Source organism: Notamacropus eugenii, chromosome 1, assembly GCF_028372415.1.
Source record: "Notamacropus eugenii isolate mMacEug1 chromosome 1, mMacEug1.pri_v2, whole genome shotgun sequence".
In the NCBI taxonomy this organism is placed as follows: Eukaryota; Metazoa; Chordata; class Mammalia; order Diprotodontia; family Macropodidae; genus Notamacropus; species Notamacropus eugenii.
Genome location: NC_092872.1, coordinates 661228986 through 661245711, shown reverse-complemented (window position 1 = coordinate 661245711; position 16726 = coordinate 661228986). Strand labels below are relative to the sequence as shown.

Genomic DNA, 16726 nt, shown 5'->3' with positions numbered 1-16726 from the left:
GAGACAGGGAGGGTGGTCCAGACCTGTGACTTATTAGATATGCAGCTGTTCTGCAAACTGTAGTCTTAGAGAGTTGCCTAGGATACTGAAAGTGTCTTGCCCACAGTTATGGAAGCAGTGTCAGTAAGGGGGACTTGAATTCTGGCTTTCTATCATGTACATTCCCTTTCATCTAACATGTTAGACCTTGTATTTGAACCCAAATTTTCTTACTATAAGTTTAGCGTTCTTTTCTTTCTATTATATTTTTTTATTCGGTCTGCTAATACTAGCAGTTTTAAAGGGATTCCACTATATTTGTTGATGTAAATAAAACAAGAAATGCAGTTACTTTTTTGGGGGGGAAGACCACCTCAGTGTGAGGAAACTCCCTCCACCAGTGCATAAAGGAAACTGTGTGTGTGTGTGTGTATTATATGTTTGTGTATACATATACATACATGTGCACACATGCATAGATATATCCCTACTTGCTTACTGTTTTCTGTTAAATTATAAGTTATAAATCATTACAAAGACCCCTTGCATTGTTATTTTGCAAGTTTTGTTGGGAGAAGTTAGAATCATTATTTTAAAGGATGTTCTCCAGAAGAGAAGCTTATGCACATGAAGCAATTAGAGAAGGGGAACTTTTGGATTCTAGACCTCATTATGGTTCTGTTTTTTATCGTTAACCACCTATGTGGCATTGGGTAAGTCACTTAACATGCCTCTGATGCAGCTTCCTTCTCTCTAAAGTATAAGTATTGCACTTGGTTTCTAAAGCCCATCTTGTTCTAAAATTCTGAGTTTCTTCTCCTGATATTTTAATAATTTAAACTTTGACATTGGAAGTTTTTCAGGTGCCTCAAATGACATTTTTCAATATTGTGTTTCCCTCAGTCTTTGTTTAAATTTATTTTAAGACAGTGTAGGGTTACTTTGCAAACAGCAGGTACTTAATGAATTCATTCAACTACCATTTGCGAATATTTTCTCTGATATGACTTGCCACTGGTACCTGAATCAGTTTATTAGGAAAGCAAGGAAACCCATCATGAAGAGGGCAGAATACTCTCCTGAAAAAACTTTGCTTCCATCCAGTACCATTAAAGCAAACCTATATCTGTCTCAGAATAATATATGATTTATAGTTTAAGTACATCAGACATTTTCATTGGTAAAGTTGTCAGGGTTGGCTCTAGGTAAAATTTATGGCTTTCATATGATTTCAAAAATATTTATTCATCTCTTTTGTTTTTATATCACTTGAATTTCTTAATATGCCCTTTCTTCCTTCCTCTCTCAGAGAGCCATCCTTTGTAGCAAATTATAACAAGAATAAAACAGTTTAGTAAAAAATTAACCAGTGATATCAATCAAGTATGATATCGTATATAATGTTCCACATCCATAGTTCCCTACTTGTGCATTCTTGTGTCTTTTCTTTTGGATTAATCTTGGCCAAGGCAATTTCATGGCATTCAGTTGTAACTATTTTTGCAATTATCATTGTTCTCATTGGATATATTGTTTTCTTTGTTCTTTTTTCACTTTGAATCAGTTTGTATAGGTGTTTGTTCAGTAATTTTCTTTTTCATATAGGTCCCACAAGTTGTTTAGTCATTCCTTGATCTATTTACATTTCCTTTCTTTTCAATTCTTTGTTACTGTAAAAGGTCCTGTTTTGATGCATCTACAACCTTTCTTTTCATCTTTGATGTCCTTGGTTGTATTTGTATAGGGTATCCTTTCCTCAACTTTTGTGAAAGGGCATGGCCCTAGTTACTAATTCTAAATCTAAATTGTTTTCCAGAATGAGTTGGACAAATCCATAGCTTTGTCATCTTTGTGTGTGTGTATGTGTGGGTCTTGCGTTTCTCTTATTATTGATTTGGAGCAGTTTTTCATATAGTTATTTATCGTTTGCAATTCTTATGAGAATTGTTTTATCCTTAGACACTGTATCCATTTGGAAATGGCTTTTCATCTTACATTACATTACATTTTAATATCTTAGATATGTACCATTGTCAGAGTTTTCTGAGGCAAAGATTTTTTCTCTCAGTCTACTTTTATTGTATGGTTGCTTTCTTCCTACAAAAGATTTTCAACTAAATGTAACTAAAATTAGCAATTTTTTCTTGTTTATGCTAATAGAATCCAAAAGGAAGTTTAAAAGTGGTTGCTAGTGATTTTCCTTTCTTTTTGTTTGTTTTTTAGGCTTCACCAGGCAATCTTTCCCAATTTGAAGAAGTTCTCTTTGGCAGTAGTGATATGTCATGTTCTGTTGGTGGTGTAGGTGTTAAGTTATCTGTTGTTGATGGCCAAAGATTAGTTGGAGTTGGGTATGTTGACTCCATACAGAGGAAGCTAGGACTGTGTGAGTTTCCAGATAATGACCAGTTCTCCAATCTTGAAGCTCTGCTGATTCAGATTGGCCCAAAGGAATGTGTGCTACCAGGAGGTGAAACTGCTGGGGACATGGGAAAACTGAGACAGGTAAGAAAGGGGAAAAAGTTTTCATACTAATTTTTTAAAATTCAACTTATTTAAAATTCAATTCAGTATATTCATTTCCAAATTCTCATCCTTCTTCCTCCCCTACCCATTGAGAAAACCAGCCCCACCCCTCCTCCCCACCAAAACCCAAAGCTCATTACAAATATGTATTCATACAAAATAAATTTCCACATTAGCAATGTCCAAATAGAAGGAAAGGAAAGAAAAGAAAATGTGCTTTGATCTGCACTCTGAATCTGTTACCTTTCTGTAGTGGGTGGGTAGCATGTTTCATTATGAATCCTTTGGAATTATACTTGGTCATTGTATTGTTCAGAGTTCTAAATGACTTAATACCTTACGAAGTATAACCAAAAATAAAGTCTTAAAATCTTAGAAAAGAACACCATTTAAAAGAAAACCCAGAACTAAAGAACCATTTAATTGCTCTAATGATGTTTTATAAAAAACATTTTTTGGGAAATAATTCTAAAAAAATGATAGTTTTAGTGCTGATTTCTTTAAAAAAGAGAAAGAAATCACTTTGGGTTGTGTTTTGATATAATTATGCCACTTGGTACAGAACTGACGAAAGGAAGACAAGCACCTTAATGGTATTAAAGCAATTGTAACTGGGATAATTTAACTGATAACTTTATAAGCTTAAATTGAATAATCTCTGTTTTTTAAAATTTGTCAAATTCTGTTTTTCAGTAAAATTATTGGGAGGGAATAAATTTTTTATTTTTAAAAATAGGTTATTGAGAGAGGAGGAATTCTGATCACAGAGAGGAAGAAAACTGACTTTGCAGCAAAAGATATTGTTCAGGACCTCAACCGTTTGTTGAGAAGCAAAAAGGGAGATCAAATGAATAGTGCTGTATTGCCTGAGATGGAGAATCAGGTATGTAAATTAAATGCTTTTGATTTATTTGTTTTTAAGTCCTAAGATGTCATTTTCCTAGTGGCAGATTCTGATACATTAACTTTGTATCAGTTGCTAATAATATTTGCTGTCATTCTTTTGACCTTCAGTTGATCTCATTGTTGAAATGAAAAATTCAAGGTACTTCCTCAAAGGAAGGTCCTATATCTATGATTTGTCTTTTTTTTTTTTCAATTTATTTATTTTTAATTTTCAACATTCACTTCCATAAGTTTTAAATTTTCTCCCCTTCTCTCCCCCTGACAGCATGTAATCTGTTATAGACTCTACACATACATTCCTATCAAACATTTTCACATTAGTCATGTTGCATAGAAGAATTATAACGAAGTAGAGAAACCATAAAAGAGAAAAAAACCAAAACAAAATAAAAAAAAAATAGTCTGCTTTACTCTGCATTCTAACTCCATAGCCCTTTCTCTGGATATAGGGTGCATTTTCCATCATGAGTCCTTTGAAATTGTTTTAGATCCTTGCATTGCTGAGAAGAGCTAAGTCTGTCAAAATCAGTCATCACATACTGTGGCTGTTTCTGTGAACAATGTTCTCCTGGTTCTGCTCCCTTCTTTTAGCATCAATTCGTAAATGTCTTTCCAGGATTTTCTGAAGTCTACCTGTTCATCATTTCTTTTTTTCCCCCTTTTTTGTAAATTAATTTATTTGTTTTCTGTTTTCAGCAATCACTTCCATAAATCGTAAATTTTCTCTCTCTCCCCCCCTCCTTCCCCAAGATAGCTTGCAATTTTATATGAGTTCTACACATTCTACACATACCTTCTTATTAAACACATTTTTACATTAGTCATCTTGCATAGGAGAATTAAGATGAATGAGAGAAACCATTAGAAAAAAACAAAACATAACAAAAGAGAAAATGGTCTCCTTCATTCTGGGTTCTGACTGTAGTTCTTTCTCTGGAAGTGGATGGCATTTTGCATCAAGAGTCCTTTGGAAATGTTTTAGGTCTTTGCATTGCTGTAAAGGGTTAAGTCTATTAGAAACAGTCCTCAAATACTGTGGCTCTTACTACGTATAATGTTTTCCTGGTTCTGCTCTCTTCACTCAGCATCAGTATATGTAAGTCCAGGTTTTTCTGAAGTCCTCCTGTTCATCATTTCTTATAGCACAATAGGATTCCATTACATTCATATACCACAACTTATTCAGCCATTCCCCAATTGATGGGCATGCCCTCAATTTCTAGTTTTTGGCCATCGCAAAACGAGCTGCTGTAAATTTTTTTTTACATGTGGGACCTTTTCCCATTTTTATAATCTCTTTGGGATACAGACCTAGAAGTGGTATTCTGGGTCAAAACGTATGCACATTCCCATAACCCTTTAGGCATAGTTCCAAGTTACTCTCCAGAATGGTTGGATCAGCTTACAGCTTCACCAACAATGAATTTGTGTTCCAGCTTTGCCACATCTTTTCCAACATTTATCGATTTTCCTGTTTTTATCATGTTAGCCAATCTGCTGATAGGTGTGATGTGGTACCTCGGAGTTATTTTGATTTGCATCTCTAATCAGTAGTGATTTAAAACATTTTTTCATATGAATATAGATAACTTTAATTTCTTCCTCTGAAAGCTTCATATGCTCTGACCATTTATCAATTGGACAGTGACTTGTGTTCTTGTAAATTTGACTCAGTTCTCTATATATTTTAGAAATGAGAACTTTATCAGAAACTAGCTGTAAAAATCCTTTCCCAGTTTTCTGCTTCCCTCCTGATCTTGGTTGCATTAGCTTTGTTTGTGCAAAAAACTTTTCAATTTAATGTAATCTATAATTTGTCTTTTTATTAATGCATTTCATTGTTCTACTATATACTTCTTAAGTCCTTTTTCTTTTTGCTTGAAAGAATTCTTTGTAGGTTTCTTCCATTTACACCATGCTTAGAGTACGGTTCATTTTAAAAATGTTTTGTTGATCCATTTTGCAAAGTCAACCAACACAGTAACATAGTGGAATATCTTACAGCGTGTACAGCATTCCATATGTGATCCTTTTTTCAAGTGAGATCTCCTGCTATGTATTAATTTTATTGGTTTGCCTTTTGTTTTAGTTTCATGAGAGAAGCAGAAAACAACTTTTAATGGCAATATTGAGCAGCTGGGTGGTGCAGTGGATAGAGCCCAGTGCTTGGAATTAGGAAGACTCATCCTCCTGAGTTGGCCTCAGACACTTACTAGATGTGTGACCCTTTGAAAGTCTCTTAAACCTGTTTCCTTATCTGTAAAATGACTGGAGAAGGAAATAGCAAACTGCTGTAGAATCTTTGCTAAGAAAACCCTGAATGTGGAGTCACAAAGTGTTGGATACAACTGAAATGACTCAGCGCCAACAAATGGCAGTGTGATGAGCAGCTGCTCAAGGTCTACCAACAAACTTGCCGCTTTAAAATGTTATGAAGAGATTTAAGCTATTGTGATAGCACTGTTATCTCCTGTTTTGAAAATATACACCTGATGCCCTTGGTGCTTATTTTTCTTAACTGCTTCTTGCTGAGCATACATTTTCTTACCTTTTGTTTTTACATCTTCATTTCCAAATACAGAATTTATGATTCAGTTATTTGCTTCAAAGCTAAGTGTGTTAAATTGTCTTCTCTATTTTCATTTCTTTTAAATATTTGTTTTCATATTATACTAGAGCAACAACATTACAGGTGTTTGGTATATAATTAGAATTTTGCTGTTAAGAGCTATAATGCAATTGCGACCAGTGCTGTTTCTTTTACCTGAATTGTTTTGGATTAGAGAGGAACCAAGAAAAATTATTTTTAAAAGTATTTTATTTGCATCTTTTGTCTTATTTCCGATATATCCATCCCCCTCCTTATGCACCTGAAGAGCCATCCTTTATAACAGTGAATAAAAAAAGACAAAAAAGTTCAGCATTGCTGGAGTCTCATAGTATATGCAGTACTCCACCCTTCTAATGCCCAGAATAAATAAATAAAGGAGGGAGCTGCCTTCTCATGTCTTTTTTGGTGGGCATCATACTTGTCATTCTAATTACCCAATGTTCAGTTTTAACTTTTTTCTGTTGTTTACTGTGTCAGGTTCATTGTGTATGTTGTTTTCTTGGTTGTGGTTACTTTTATTCTCATCAGTTCATATATGCCTTGCTGTGCTTCTCTATATTCCTTTCATCATTTCTTTTGGTTTAGTAATATTACATTCCATTCATGTAGCATAATTTTTTTTTTTTTTTTAGGAATAGTGTTTTATTTTTTCCAACTACATGGAAAGATAGTCTTCAGCATTCATTTTTTTTTTTTTTTAAAGATTTTGAGTTCCAAAATTTTCTCTCTTCCCTCCACCTTCTCCAAGATGGCAATTAATCTGACATAGGTTATACATGTACAATCATCTTAAATGTATTTCCACATTAGTCATTTTGAAAAAAGGGACAGAACAAAAGGGGAAAGGGGAAAACCATAAAAAAAGCAAAAAACAAGAAAGAAAGTGAAAATAGCATGCTTTAATCTGTATTCAGACTCCATAGTTCTTTTTGTGGATGTGGTTAGCATTTTCCATCCTGAGTCTTTTGGAATTTTCTTGGATCATTGTATTACTGACAAGAGCTAAGTCTGTCATAGTTAATTAATCATCACACAGTGTTGCTGTTGCTGTGTACAGTGTTCTCCTAGTTCTGCTTAGGAGAGCATTAATTCACTCAGCATTAGTTCATGTAAATTTTTCCAGGTTTTTCTGAAATCCTCTTCATCATTTCTTATAGTAAAATAGTATTCCATTACATTTGTATACCTCAGCTTGAGCAAGTCATTTCCCTATTGATGAACATCCCCTCAATTTCTGATTCTTATCCCCCACAGAAAGAACACATAGCATTTGTTTAGCCATTCCTCAGTTCAAAGACATCTACTTTGTTTCTAGTTTTTTGCCACTGATGAATGTCAGGCCACTGGACTCAGATGGCTCAGGAGAAGAAAGTGAGGCTGGTGACCTTGCACAGCCCTCCCTCACTCAAATCAAAGTCAACTGCAAGTCTTGTCATCATCTTGATGTCATGGTCCTCTTCGAGAATGAAGGACAAACACAACAACTAGAAAAAGTGATGCTATCAATATTTTGCATACATATTGAACTTTTTAATATTGTCTTTAATTTCTTTGGAGTTTATGTCTAGTAAAGGAATCTCTGGGTTAAAGGGTATTGGCATTTTATTCATTTTATTTGCATTTTCCAAACTGCTTTTCAAAATAGTTGGACACGTAGTTCCAATAGGCCCTCAGTGTGCCTGTTTTTCCTAAACTAGGGTTATAGTGATGTTGCTTATAATTCATCTTTGGTCAGTCATTTACTTTTTAAAATTCTTAATGACTTTTACTCATCTCCTTGTGTTACTGCAGTCTTTTATTTGAAATTCTTTAATTTTAGATTGCAATTTCATCATTATCAGCTGTGATTAAGTATTTAGAACTTTTATCAGATGATACAAACTTTGGACAATTTGAACTGACTACCTTTGACCTCAACCAGTACATGAAACTGGATAATTCAGCTGTCAGAGCTCTTAACCTTTTTCAGGTAAGAAAAAAAATGACCAAGTATTGAAACTTAGGATGGAAAAGGGCTACTTTGAGAGTCTGGAATTTTGATCAGTGTGAGCACAAATTGTGAAAATCTCCTTTATGATTTATGGCCTTTAAGAGCTGTTGTGGTCAAAAAGGGGCCTATTTGTGATGAGTCTCTCAGATCTTAGGTAGGCTGTTTCATCACTGGATACCTACTTGAAGCCTTTAACATCATTAAGGACCTGTCATAGACATCTGTCTAGAAGAATAAATAGTCTTCAAGAGCACAGTAAGTTGGTGGATGGGAGGGAATTCTTTGTTAGATACAATCAAAACACATTAAAAAAATATACCAGAGTCATTTCCACAACACAGTAAGATTTTGGGGTAGGACATCAGTGACAATCTCATGTTATATTAAAGGGATCTGGCATTCTTAAATATTTAGAAGTGTAGTACGTTTTAATGTGTAATTGTACAATTAATATTATTAGATAAATGCAATACATTTCAATTGTACTTTATTTTTCTGCTCCTAAATAGCATAGAATAGTTTTTATTAATAAATTTACATAGTATGAAATCCTTAAATTTGATTCTTAAGGTTTAGGTTTAAGGTTACAGTAATAGTATCATATGTCATTACAGTAGTATCATTGGGCAGAAGTTTGATTATACGTTGTAACTTATTATATAGATTCATCATTTAAATAAAAATTTTAACTACTATTTTTGGCTTAGTAAGATTTGCTAATATGTTCATCATTTCATCTCTTACCTTCTGTTACTAGGGCTCTGCTGAAGACAAAAGTGGTACTCAGTCTCTTGCTGCATTGCTGAATAAATGTAAAACACCTCAAGGCCAAAGACTGCTTAATCAGTGGATTAAGCAGCCACTACTGGATAAGAATCGGATAGAGGAAAGGTACATAAATGTACATATTTATAGTAGTCTTATGGACACTTAACTCTGCTATAAATGATACTTTTGCTCTGTTACAATTAAATAGCCTTTATTTGAAGAAGAATCAAAGTAATTATGAAGCTGAGTGGTAATAGCAGATAATTATTAACTTGTGGCTAAACAAATGTTGATAAAATAGTGCATAAAATTAGAAACCTCTTTTGTAGTATTTCTGTTTGAAAGCTGTGGGGCCTTCTGGTATTAGAGAAAGTGGCAGTGGGAATAATATTTACTTAAAAGTTTGACCTCTAAAAGCTAGAACCTATGTGTTTGTAAAAGTATCTGGTCCTGTGTTTCCCTTCTAACATATTCTTTGTTGAAAAAATGAGTTTTTTAAAAATAGTTTCCTGTTTTTATAGGGTTTATGGTACTTGTATGTTTCAGATCGGAGCATAAACTAGTAAGTAAATAAAATGCTGGCCGTTAAGATATTTCCTGTAGGAGTTCTGAATAATTTCCTTTAAGCTGCCTTTTAAAAGCCTATGTAGCAAAGCTCAGAAATTAGTTGATAGTATATATGGTTAAAATCTAATCTATCCATAGTAATACTTGGTTAAATAAGGTACCATTTGTTAGATATAATTATCGTAACACTTATAATTAATTATAATACTTAATCTGGCAGTTGTGTTCCGTGTTCTTGTTCATTATGTGAGTCATTTATGCACTGTCAATAGTACATAAAACAAAAGTTTGACTCCCCAAACTCAGCTGTGGCTTAATAAGACCTAATTGAATATATCCTTGTCCTTTCTGAAGCACTTGTTTTTTTAGGCCCAAGGAGTTTACTAAACTTATGACCTTCAGATATTTAAATAGGTATTACCCACAAATTTATGATAAAATGTGATATTTGTGATAGTTTATTTTGATGTAGAATTTATAAATTTTTCTTTAGAAGTTACATGGGAATTTACTATATTCATTAAATATTTGCTATAGAAGTTTTGAATACTCTTTTCCTTCAAACTATATTTTAAAATTTCTAGTAGCAAATGTTAGAAAACAGTTGGCTTTAGGTAAAGTTAAAATTTACCCTACTAGTGACTGATACATAGTGCTTTTCAAGGTATAAAAAGTGCTTTATTTATGGATATTAAGTCATTTGTCCCTCATAGCTATAGGGTGGCATTTTGTTGTGTTTTATTGTTTTGGTTCAGACTAACACTGCTACCACTTTGAGTGTAGGCCCTGTTCATTGAATTTGTGGATTATTGCAGTAGCCTGTTGGTAGATCTGCCGGCCTCAAGTCGTTCCCCACTTCAGTCCATCCACCATTCAGCCACTAAAGTGATTTTCTTAAAGCATAGGTTTGATCCTGTCACCCTCTCAATAAGCTCCAGTAGCAAATACAAAATGCTGTTTGAATTCAAAGCTCTTCATACACTTGCCCTTTCCTAACCTTTCCAGTCTTCTTATACTTTACTCCCCAACTTGTACTTTTCAGTCTAGTGACATGACTCCTGGCTGTTCCATGAACAAGACTCTTCCTCACTTGCCTCTGGGCATTTTCTTTGGCTGTGTCTCATGCCTGGAACATGTTTTTTCCATTGCCCCAGTTACTGACATGCTTGGTTTCCTTTTAAGTCTCAACTATAATCCTACCTTCTACAGAAATTCTTCCCCAAGCCCTTTTAATTCCTTTATTAATTATTTCCTATTTATCCTACATATGGCTTGTTTTGTATACTTTTGTTTGCATGTTTTCTGCCTTAACAGTTGTTTATTGATTGATTGATGTAGAGAGCTTTTACCACTGCAGATTTAACACCTTTTTGGCAACTTAGAGACAGGATTCTTAACCTTTTTTTCTGTCATAGACTCCTCTGGTAATCTAGTGAAATCTAATACCTTGTGAGTTGTTGCTTTTTCATAATTGAAGAAAAAACTAAATGGGTTATAGCAAGACTTATAGTGGATATAATTTTGTTTGGTAGTGAGAGAGTATGCTTAGTGAAACATGGGAGAAAGCCCCAACCTTTCAGAAGGTATGTAAAATCATTTTCTAAGAGAATTAAAATATTTGTGATAAACTGCCATTATTTAAACATATACACAATTTCCCATTTTGATTTGTATGACTGAAGATATGGTTCACTACAGAAAATAATTTAAAAGCCTACTTGTTTCCTTAAGGATGTTACTGTATGTAGATCATTTTTCTTTTTCTTTTTAAAATTTATTTATTTTAAGTTTTCAACATTCATTTCCACAAAATTTTGAGTTCCAAATTTTCTCCCCATCTCTTCCCTCCCCCCACCCCAAAACACCGAGCATTCTAATTACCCCTACCACCAATCTGCCCTCTCTTCTAACATCCCTCCGTTCCCTTATCCCCATCCTCTCTTTTGTCCTGTAGGGCTAGATAAATTTTAATACCCCTTTACCTGTATTTCTTATTTCCCAGTTGTATGTAAGAACAATACTCAACAGTTGTTCCTAAAACTTTGAGTTCCAATTTCTCTTCCTTCCTCCCTCCCCACCCATCCCCACTGGGAAGTCAAGCAATTCAATATAGGCCATATATGTGTAGTTTTGCAAATGACTTCCATAATAGTCATGTTGTATAAGACTTACTATATTTTCCTCCATCCTATCCTGCCCCCCATTTCTTCTATTCTCTTTTGACCTTGTCCTTCCCCAAGAGTGTTGACTTCTAATTGATCCCTCCTCCCATTGCCCCCCTTTCCATCATCCCCTCCACCTTGCTTATCCCCTTCTCCCCCACTTTCCTGTATTGTAAGATAGGTTTTCATACCAAAATGTGTGTTTATTCCTTCCTTGAGTCGAATGTGATGAGAGTAAGCTTCATGTTTTCCCTCTCACCTCCCCCTTTTTTCCTCCATTGAAAAGTCTTTTTCTTGCCTCGTTTATGAGAGATAATTTGCCCCATTCCATTTCTCCCTTTCTCCTCCCAATGTATTCCTGTTTCACCCTTTAATTTTATTGTTTTGAATATGATCCCTTCCTATTCAGCTCTCCTTGTGCTGTGTGTGTGTGTGTGTGTGTGTGTGTGTGTGTGTGTGTGTGTGTGTGTGTGTGTGTAATCCCACCAACTACCCAGACACTGAAAAAAGTTTCAAGAGTTACAAATATTGTCTTTCCATGTAGGAATGTACACAGTTCAACTTTAGTAAGTCGCTTATGATTTCTCTTTCCTGTTTACCTTTTCATGCTTTTCTTCATTCTTGTGTTTGAAAATCAGATTCTCTATTCAGCTCTGGTCTTTTCATCAACAATGCTTGAAAGTCCTGTATTTCATTGAAAGACCATTTTTTTCCCCTGAAGTATTATATTCAGTTTTGCTGGGTAGGTGATTCTTGGTTTTAGTCCTAGTTCCTTTGACTTCTGGGATATCCTATTCCAAGCCCTTCGATCTCTTAATGTAGAAGCTGCTAGATCTTGTGTTATCCTGATTGTATTTCCACAATACTAGAATTGTTTGTTTCTAGCTGCTTGCAATATTTTTTCCTTGACCTGGTAACTCTGGAATTTGGCTACAATGTTCCTAGGAGTTTCTCTTTTTGGATCTCTTTCAGGAGGGGATTGGTGGATTCTTTCAATATTTATTTTGCCCTCTGGTTCTAGCATATCAGGGCAGTTTTCCTTGATAATTTCATGAAAGATGATGTCTAGGCTGTATTTTTGGTCATAGTTTTCAGATAGTCCCATAATTTTTAAAATCTCTCCTGGATCTATTTTCCAGGTCGTTTTTTTTTCTAATGTGATATTTCACATTATCTTCCATTTTTTCATCTTTTGGTTGTGTTTTGTCATTTCTTGGTTTCTCATAAAGTCATTAGCCTCCATCTGTTCCATTCTAATTTTGAAAGAACTATTTTCTTCAGTGAGCTTTTGCACCTCCTTTTTTATTTGGCTAATTCTGCTTTTTAAAGCATTCTTCTCATTGACTTTTTGGGCCTCTTTTGCCATTTGAGTTAGTCCATTTTTAAAGGTGTTATTTTCTTCAGCATTTTTTTGGGAGTCCCTTAGCAGGCTGTTGACTTGCTTTTCATGATTTTCTTGCATCACTCTAATTTCTCTTCCTAATTTTTCCTCCATATCTCTTACTTGATTTTCAAAATCCTTTTTGAACTCTTCCATGTCCTGAGACCATTGCACATTTATTTTGGAGGTTCTGGATATAGAAGGCTTGACTTTTATGACTTCGTCTGATGGCATGTATTGTTCTTCCACATTTGAAGGCATGGAAGAAGATACCTGTTCACCAAGAAAGTAGCCTTCTGTAGTCTTACTTTTTTCCCCCTTTTTTAAAGCATTTTCCCAGCCAGTTACTTGATTTTTGAATCCTTTGTCAAGTGGAAGGTATACTCTGGGGACTTGTAAGTTCTCAGTTCCTCCAGTGTGGCACAATCAAGGGAGAGGAGTTTGCTCCTCTCCTGGCCTGTACTCTAGTCTGTGAGTAACTGTAAGCATTGTGTTCTGCCCATGATCTGCAAGTACAATTCCCTCTCCACAACCGCATCCAGCTCCACCATGGCAGCATTCTTCCTCAACCCAGGAGAGTCACTCATGGCTGAGATCCAGATTAGCCACTCAGTTCCCCCAGGGGCTTTAGGCAGAGGGCTCCAAAAATGGATGCTACCACTGCAGTTGCTGCTGCCAGCGGGGCCAGGCCCTGTTCCCTTCTCACATATATGAAAGCTTTCTCACTGACCTTTGAAGCTGTCTTTAGTGTTTGTGGGTTGAGCCATCTGGGAACAACAGCTGCTGCCAGAGTTTTCGCCCCCTGAATCCTGTTCTGGTCCTGTACCTGCTATGCAGCAGCCAAGGCCTGGCTGTGCTCCACTCCTTGCCTAGTGCGATAGACTTTTCCTGTCAGCCTTCCAGGCTATATTGGGCTGGAAATCTTTTTCACTCTGTCATTTTGTGGGTTCTGTTGCTCTAGAATTTGTTTAACATCATTTTTTACAGGCATTTTGCGGGCTATGGAGGGGAGCTTCTACAGATCTGTCCTTTTACTCAGCCATCTTGGCTCTGCCCCCCCATACAGCAGATCAGAATCACTTTCTAAAAAATGAAAATATTTGTAGTAAAGTGACTGTTAATCTTTAAATGTTTAAAAATATCTAGAAGTTAGAACTTTTTGAAGCTTTAAGACTATAGCCAACTTGAGTAAAGTGTGAGAACAGTAATTTATTAGGTTTAGTTTATTGTGCTTATGCCTGTAGTAAAATGGATGCATGATCTCATTGGATTGGATACTCCCTCCTTCCATCATTTGTTAAGCTCCTACCTTGGCCAGGTATTATACTAGGTAGTAGTGATACAAATGCAAAAATGAAAAGTGTCCTTACACTCAAAGACCTTACAGTCTAGGCAGAAAAGACAGCATGGACAAAAATAGATCATTAAAAATATAGATCTAAGGTGATTTTGATGAGAAGGCATTAGTAATTTGGAGGAATCAAGAAAGGTATCATGTAGAAAGTGACCCATAAGTTGATCTTTGAAGGAAACTAGGGAGTCTGAGAAAGGGAATTGAGGTGGGAAGCTTTTCAGGCATTGGGGAACAGCGAGTGCCTAGATACGGATATGAGAGGAAATGTTATGTGTGATAATTAGGAGGCCAGTTTGACTGTACCATAGTGTGCTTGGAGGGAAGCAGTATGCAGTAAGGATGGAAAAGTAGGTTGGGGCCAGATGTGAAAAGCTTTATTGTCAATTAGAGGAGTTTATATTTGATCTTGACAGTATTAGGAAGCCAATGGGGTTCATTGAACCAGAGGAGCAGCGTGGTCAGATTTGTTTTGAGAAGATTTGAAAAGATTTTGAGAAGATTAGCTTTATGAAGGATGAATTAGAGAGAGGAGAGAACTTAGGCAAAACCTAGCTTCTGTGGACCAAATAAATTTGCCTCACATATATGCATGTTATATTTGTTCATGCTAACATGCTATTGTGTTCATAAAGTACAAATTCACTTAAAAGTTTCTTACTTAATTTGAAGTAGTTTTATTTCATTTGTGTTTTCTCAGTTAGCATATATTAATAAAGCAGCTGTATGGGGGAGGTCTTAAGAAATCTTTTGGAGTTCAAGGGAATTAAGAATACTTAGATGTTGGGAATTAGATGAGTGAACTCTTAGTAAACTTAAATTTTAACTTAAAACGATGTAAGCAGGCAGTAGGACCATAGAGCTGAAAGAGTACTGGATTTGGAGAAGACACAGGTTTGAATCCTTAGTTTTGTTGATGAGGAAACAGATGTAGGGAAATTAAATAGATTTACCTGGATCACAAGGGGGCAACCAGGCTAGGCCAGGTCTCTTGATTCCTGGTCTATTGCTTTTCTGCTTTACAGCCTGCCTCCTTCATCTTATAAGAGGTCCTATTAGATGAGTATGTATTTCCTATAGGTGGAGACTTAGTATACTATGAAGTATACATTCTATAATTTTTTTTAATTTTATTTTTATTTTTTAATGTTTAACAATCACTGCCATACAATTGAGATTTTATCCCCCCCACCTACCCCCCACTACCCCCTTCCCTCCCCGCGACTGCATACAATTCTGTATAGATTCTACATATACTTTCCTATTGAGTATATTTTCATATACATTCTATAATTTAAAAGCTTTTTAAAAAGTTTAAATCCCTAAATTCATAGGTGTGGCATTTATTTGTATTCTGAAAAATATTCTCTATCGATGTCTTTGTTTTTAAAACACAATCATTTCTGGGAAAAAAGTCTCCTCCACTCTATATAGAAACTTAACTTATAATGAAAACAACCCAGATGTGAAAAGAGCAACCCCATCCTATAAGGTCTGTAACATTCTGTTCTAATAGTCTCCTGCCTTTCTGTATTGAGAGAAGTATGTTTCATTATCTGTTCTGAGGACATTTTTAAAAATTTATTTTGAACTAAATTTTCTTTTAGGAACCTTACTATTCACATTGTTGTTCTCCTGGTGAATATTGTTATTTTGTTCTCTTTATTTCACTGCATTAATTCATTCAAATCTTTACATATTTCTTTGAGTTCCTATATTCACAGAGCCATATTTTCTATTTTTGAGGGGGAGTGGAAGAGGGGATGACATCAGGGTTAAGTGACTTGCCCATGGTCACACAGCTGGTAAAGTGTCTGAAGATAGATTTGAACTCAGGTCCTCTTGTCTCCAGGGCAGGTACTCTAATCCCTGTGCCACCTAGCTGTCCCTGAATCGTATACTTTTAATGTGGAAGTATGTTTAATATAATTGTACATGTATAGCCTATACCAGATTGCATACTGTCCTGGAAGGAAGGAAGGGAAGGAGAAAAAAATTTGGAACTAAAAATCTTATAAAAGTGAATTTTGAAAAATTTCTTCACATGTAATTGGAAAAAATAAATAAAATAAAAAAAAAAGAATTTATATCATACCCTACCAAATAAATGCTTATACAGCCTTTTCTGAAAGTCTACCAATGAGTGTGAACTTATTAGGTTTCAAAGCAGCCCATTTTAGTTTTCAAGGGCCCTAATTGTTTGGAAGTTTTTCCTTAGATCAAGCCTAAATTTCTTTTTTGCAGCTTCCCTTTTGCTTTGGTTCTGCTCCGGGAGGCCAACTAGAATAAGCTGAATCCCTTTTGATAGCCTTGCAAAGACTGAGGCCAGCTGTCATTCTGCCCTTTGAGTCTCATCTGTCTTCTGCAAGTCAAGTATATCCTGTGTTCCTTCAGCCTCTCCTTATTTCATATCTCAAAGCCTTTCCCTATCCTCACTTCCATCTTCTGAAGACTTTTCAGCTAATCCATGCCTGTGATCTCTGGCAAC

General features: G+C 35.3%; 1 protein-coding gene across 2 annotated transcripts in view; it reads left to right on the top strand.

Annotated features, from left to right (window-relative positions):
- MSH2 (mutS homolog 2) overlaps positions 1 to 16726 on the top strand; it is a 71727-nt gene that overhangs the window by 6664 nt on the left and 48337 nt on the right. For both annotated transcript variants that reach the window (XM_072635653.1, XM_072635655.1), the window contains 4 exons: positions 2203 to 2481; positions 3239 to 3385; positions 7839 to 7988; positions 8767 to 8900. In XM_072635653.1, the coding sequence (XP_072491754.1) occupies positions 2203 to 2481; positions 3239 to 3385; positions 7839 to 7988; positions 8767 to 8900 (710 nt within the window). The remainder of the gene's footprint in view (positions 1 to 2202; positions 2482 to 3238; positions 3386 to 7838; positions 7989 to 8766; positions 8901 to 16726) is intronic.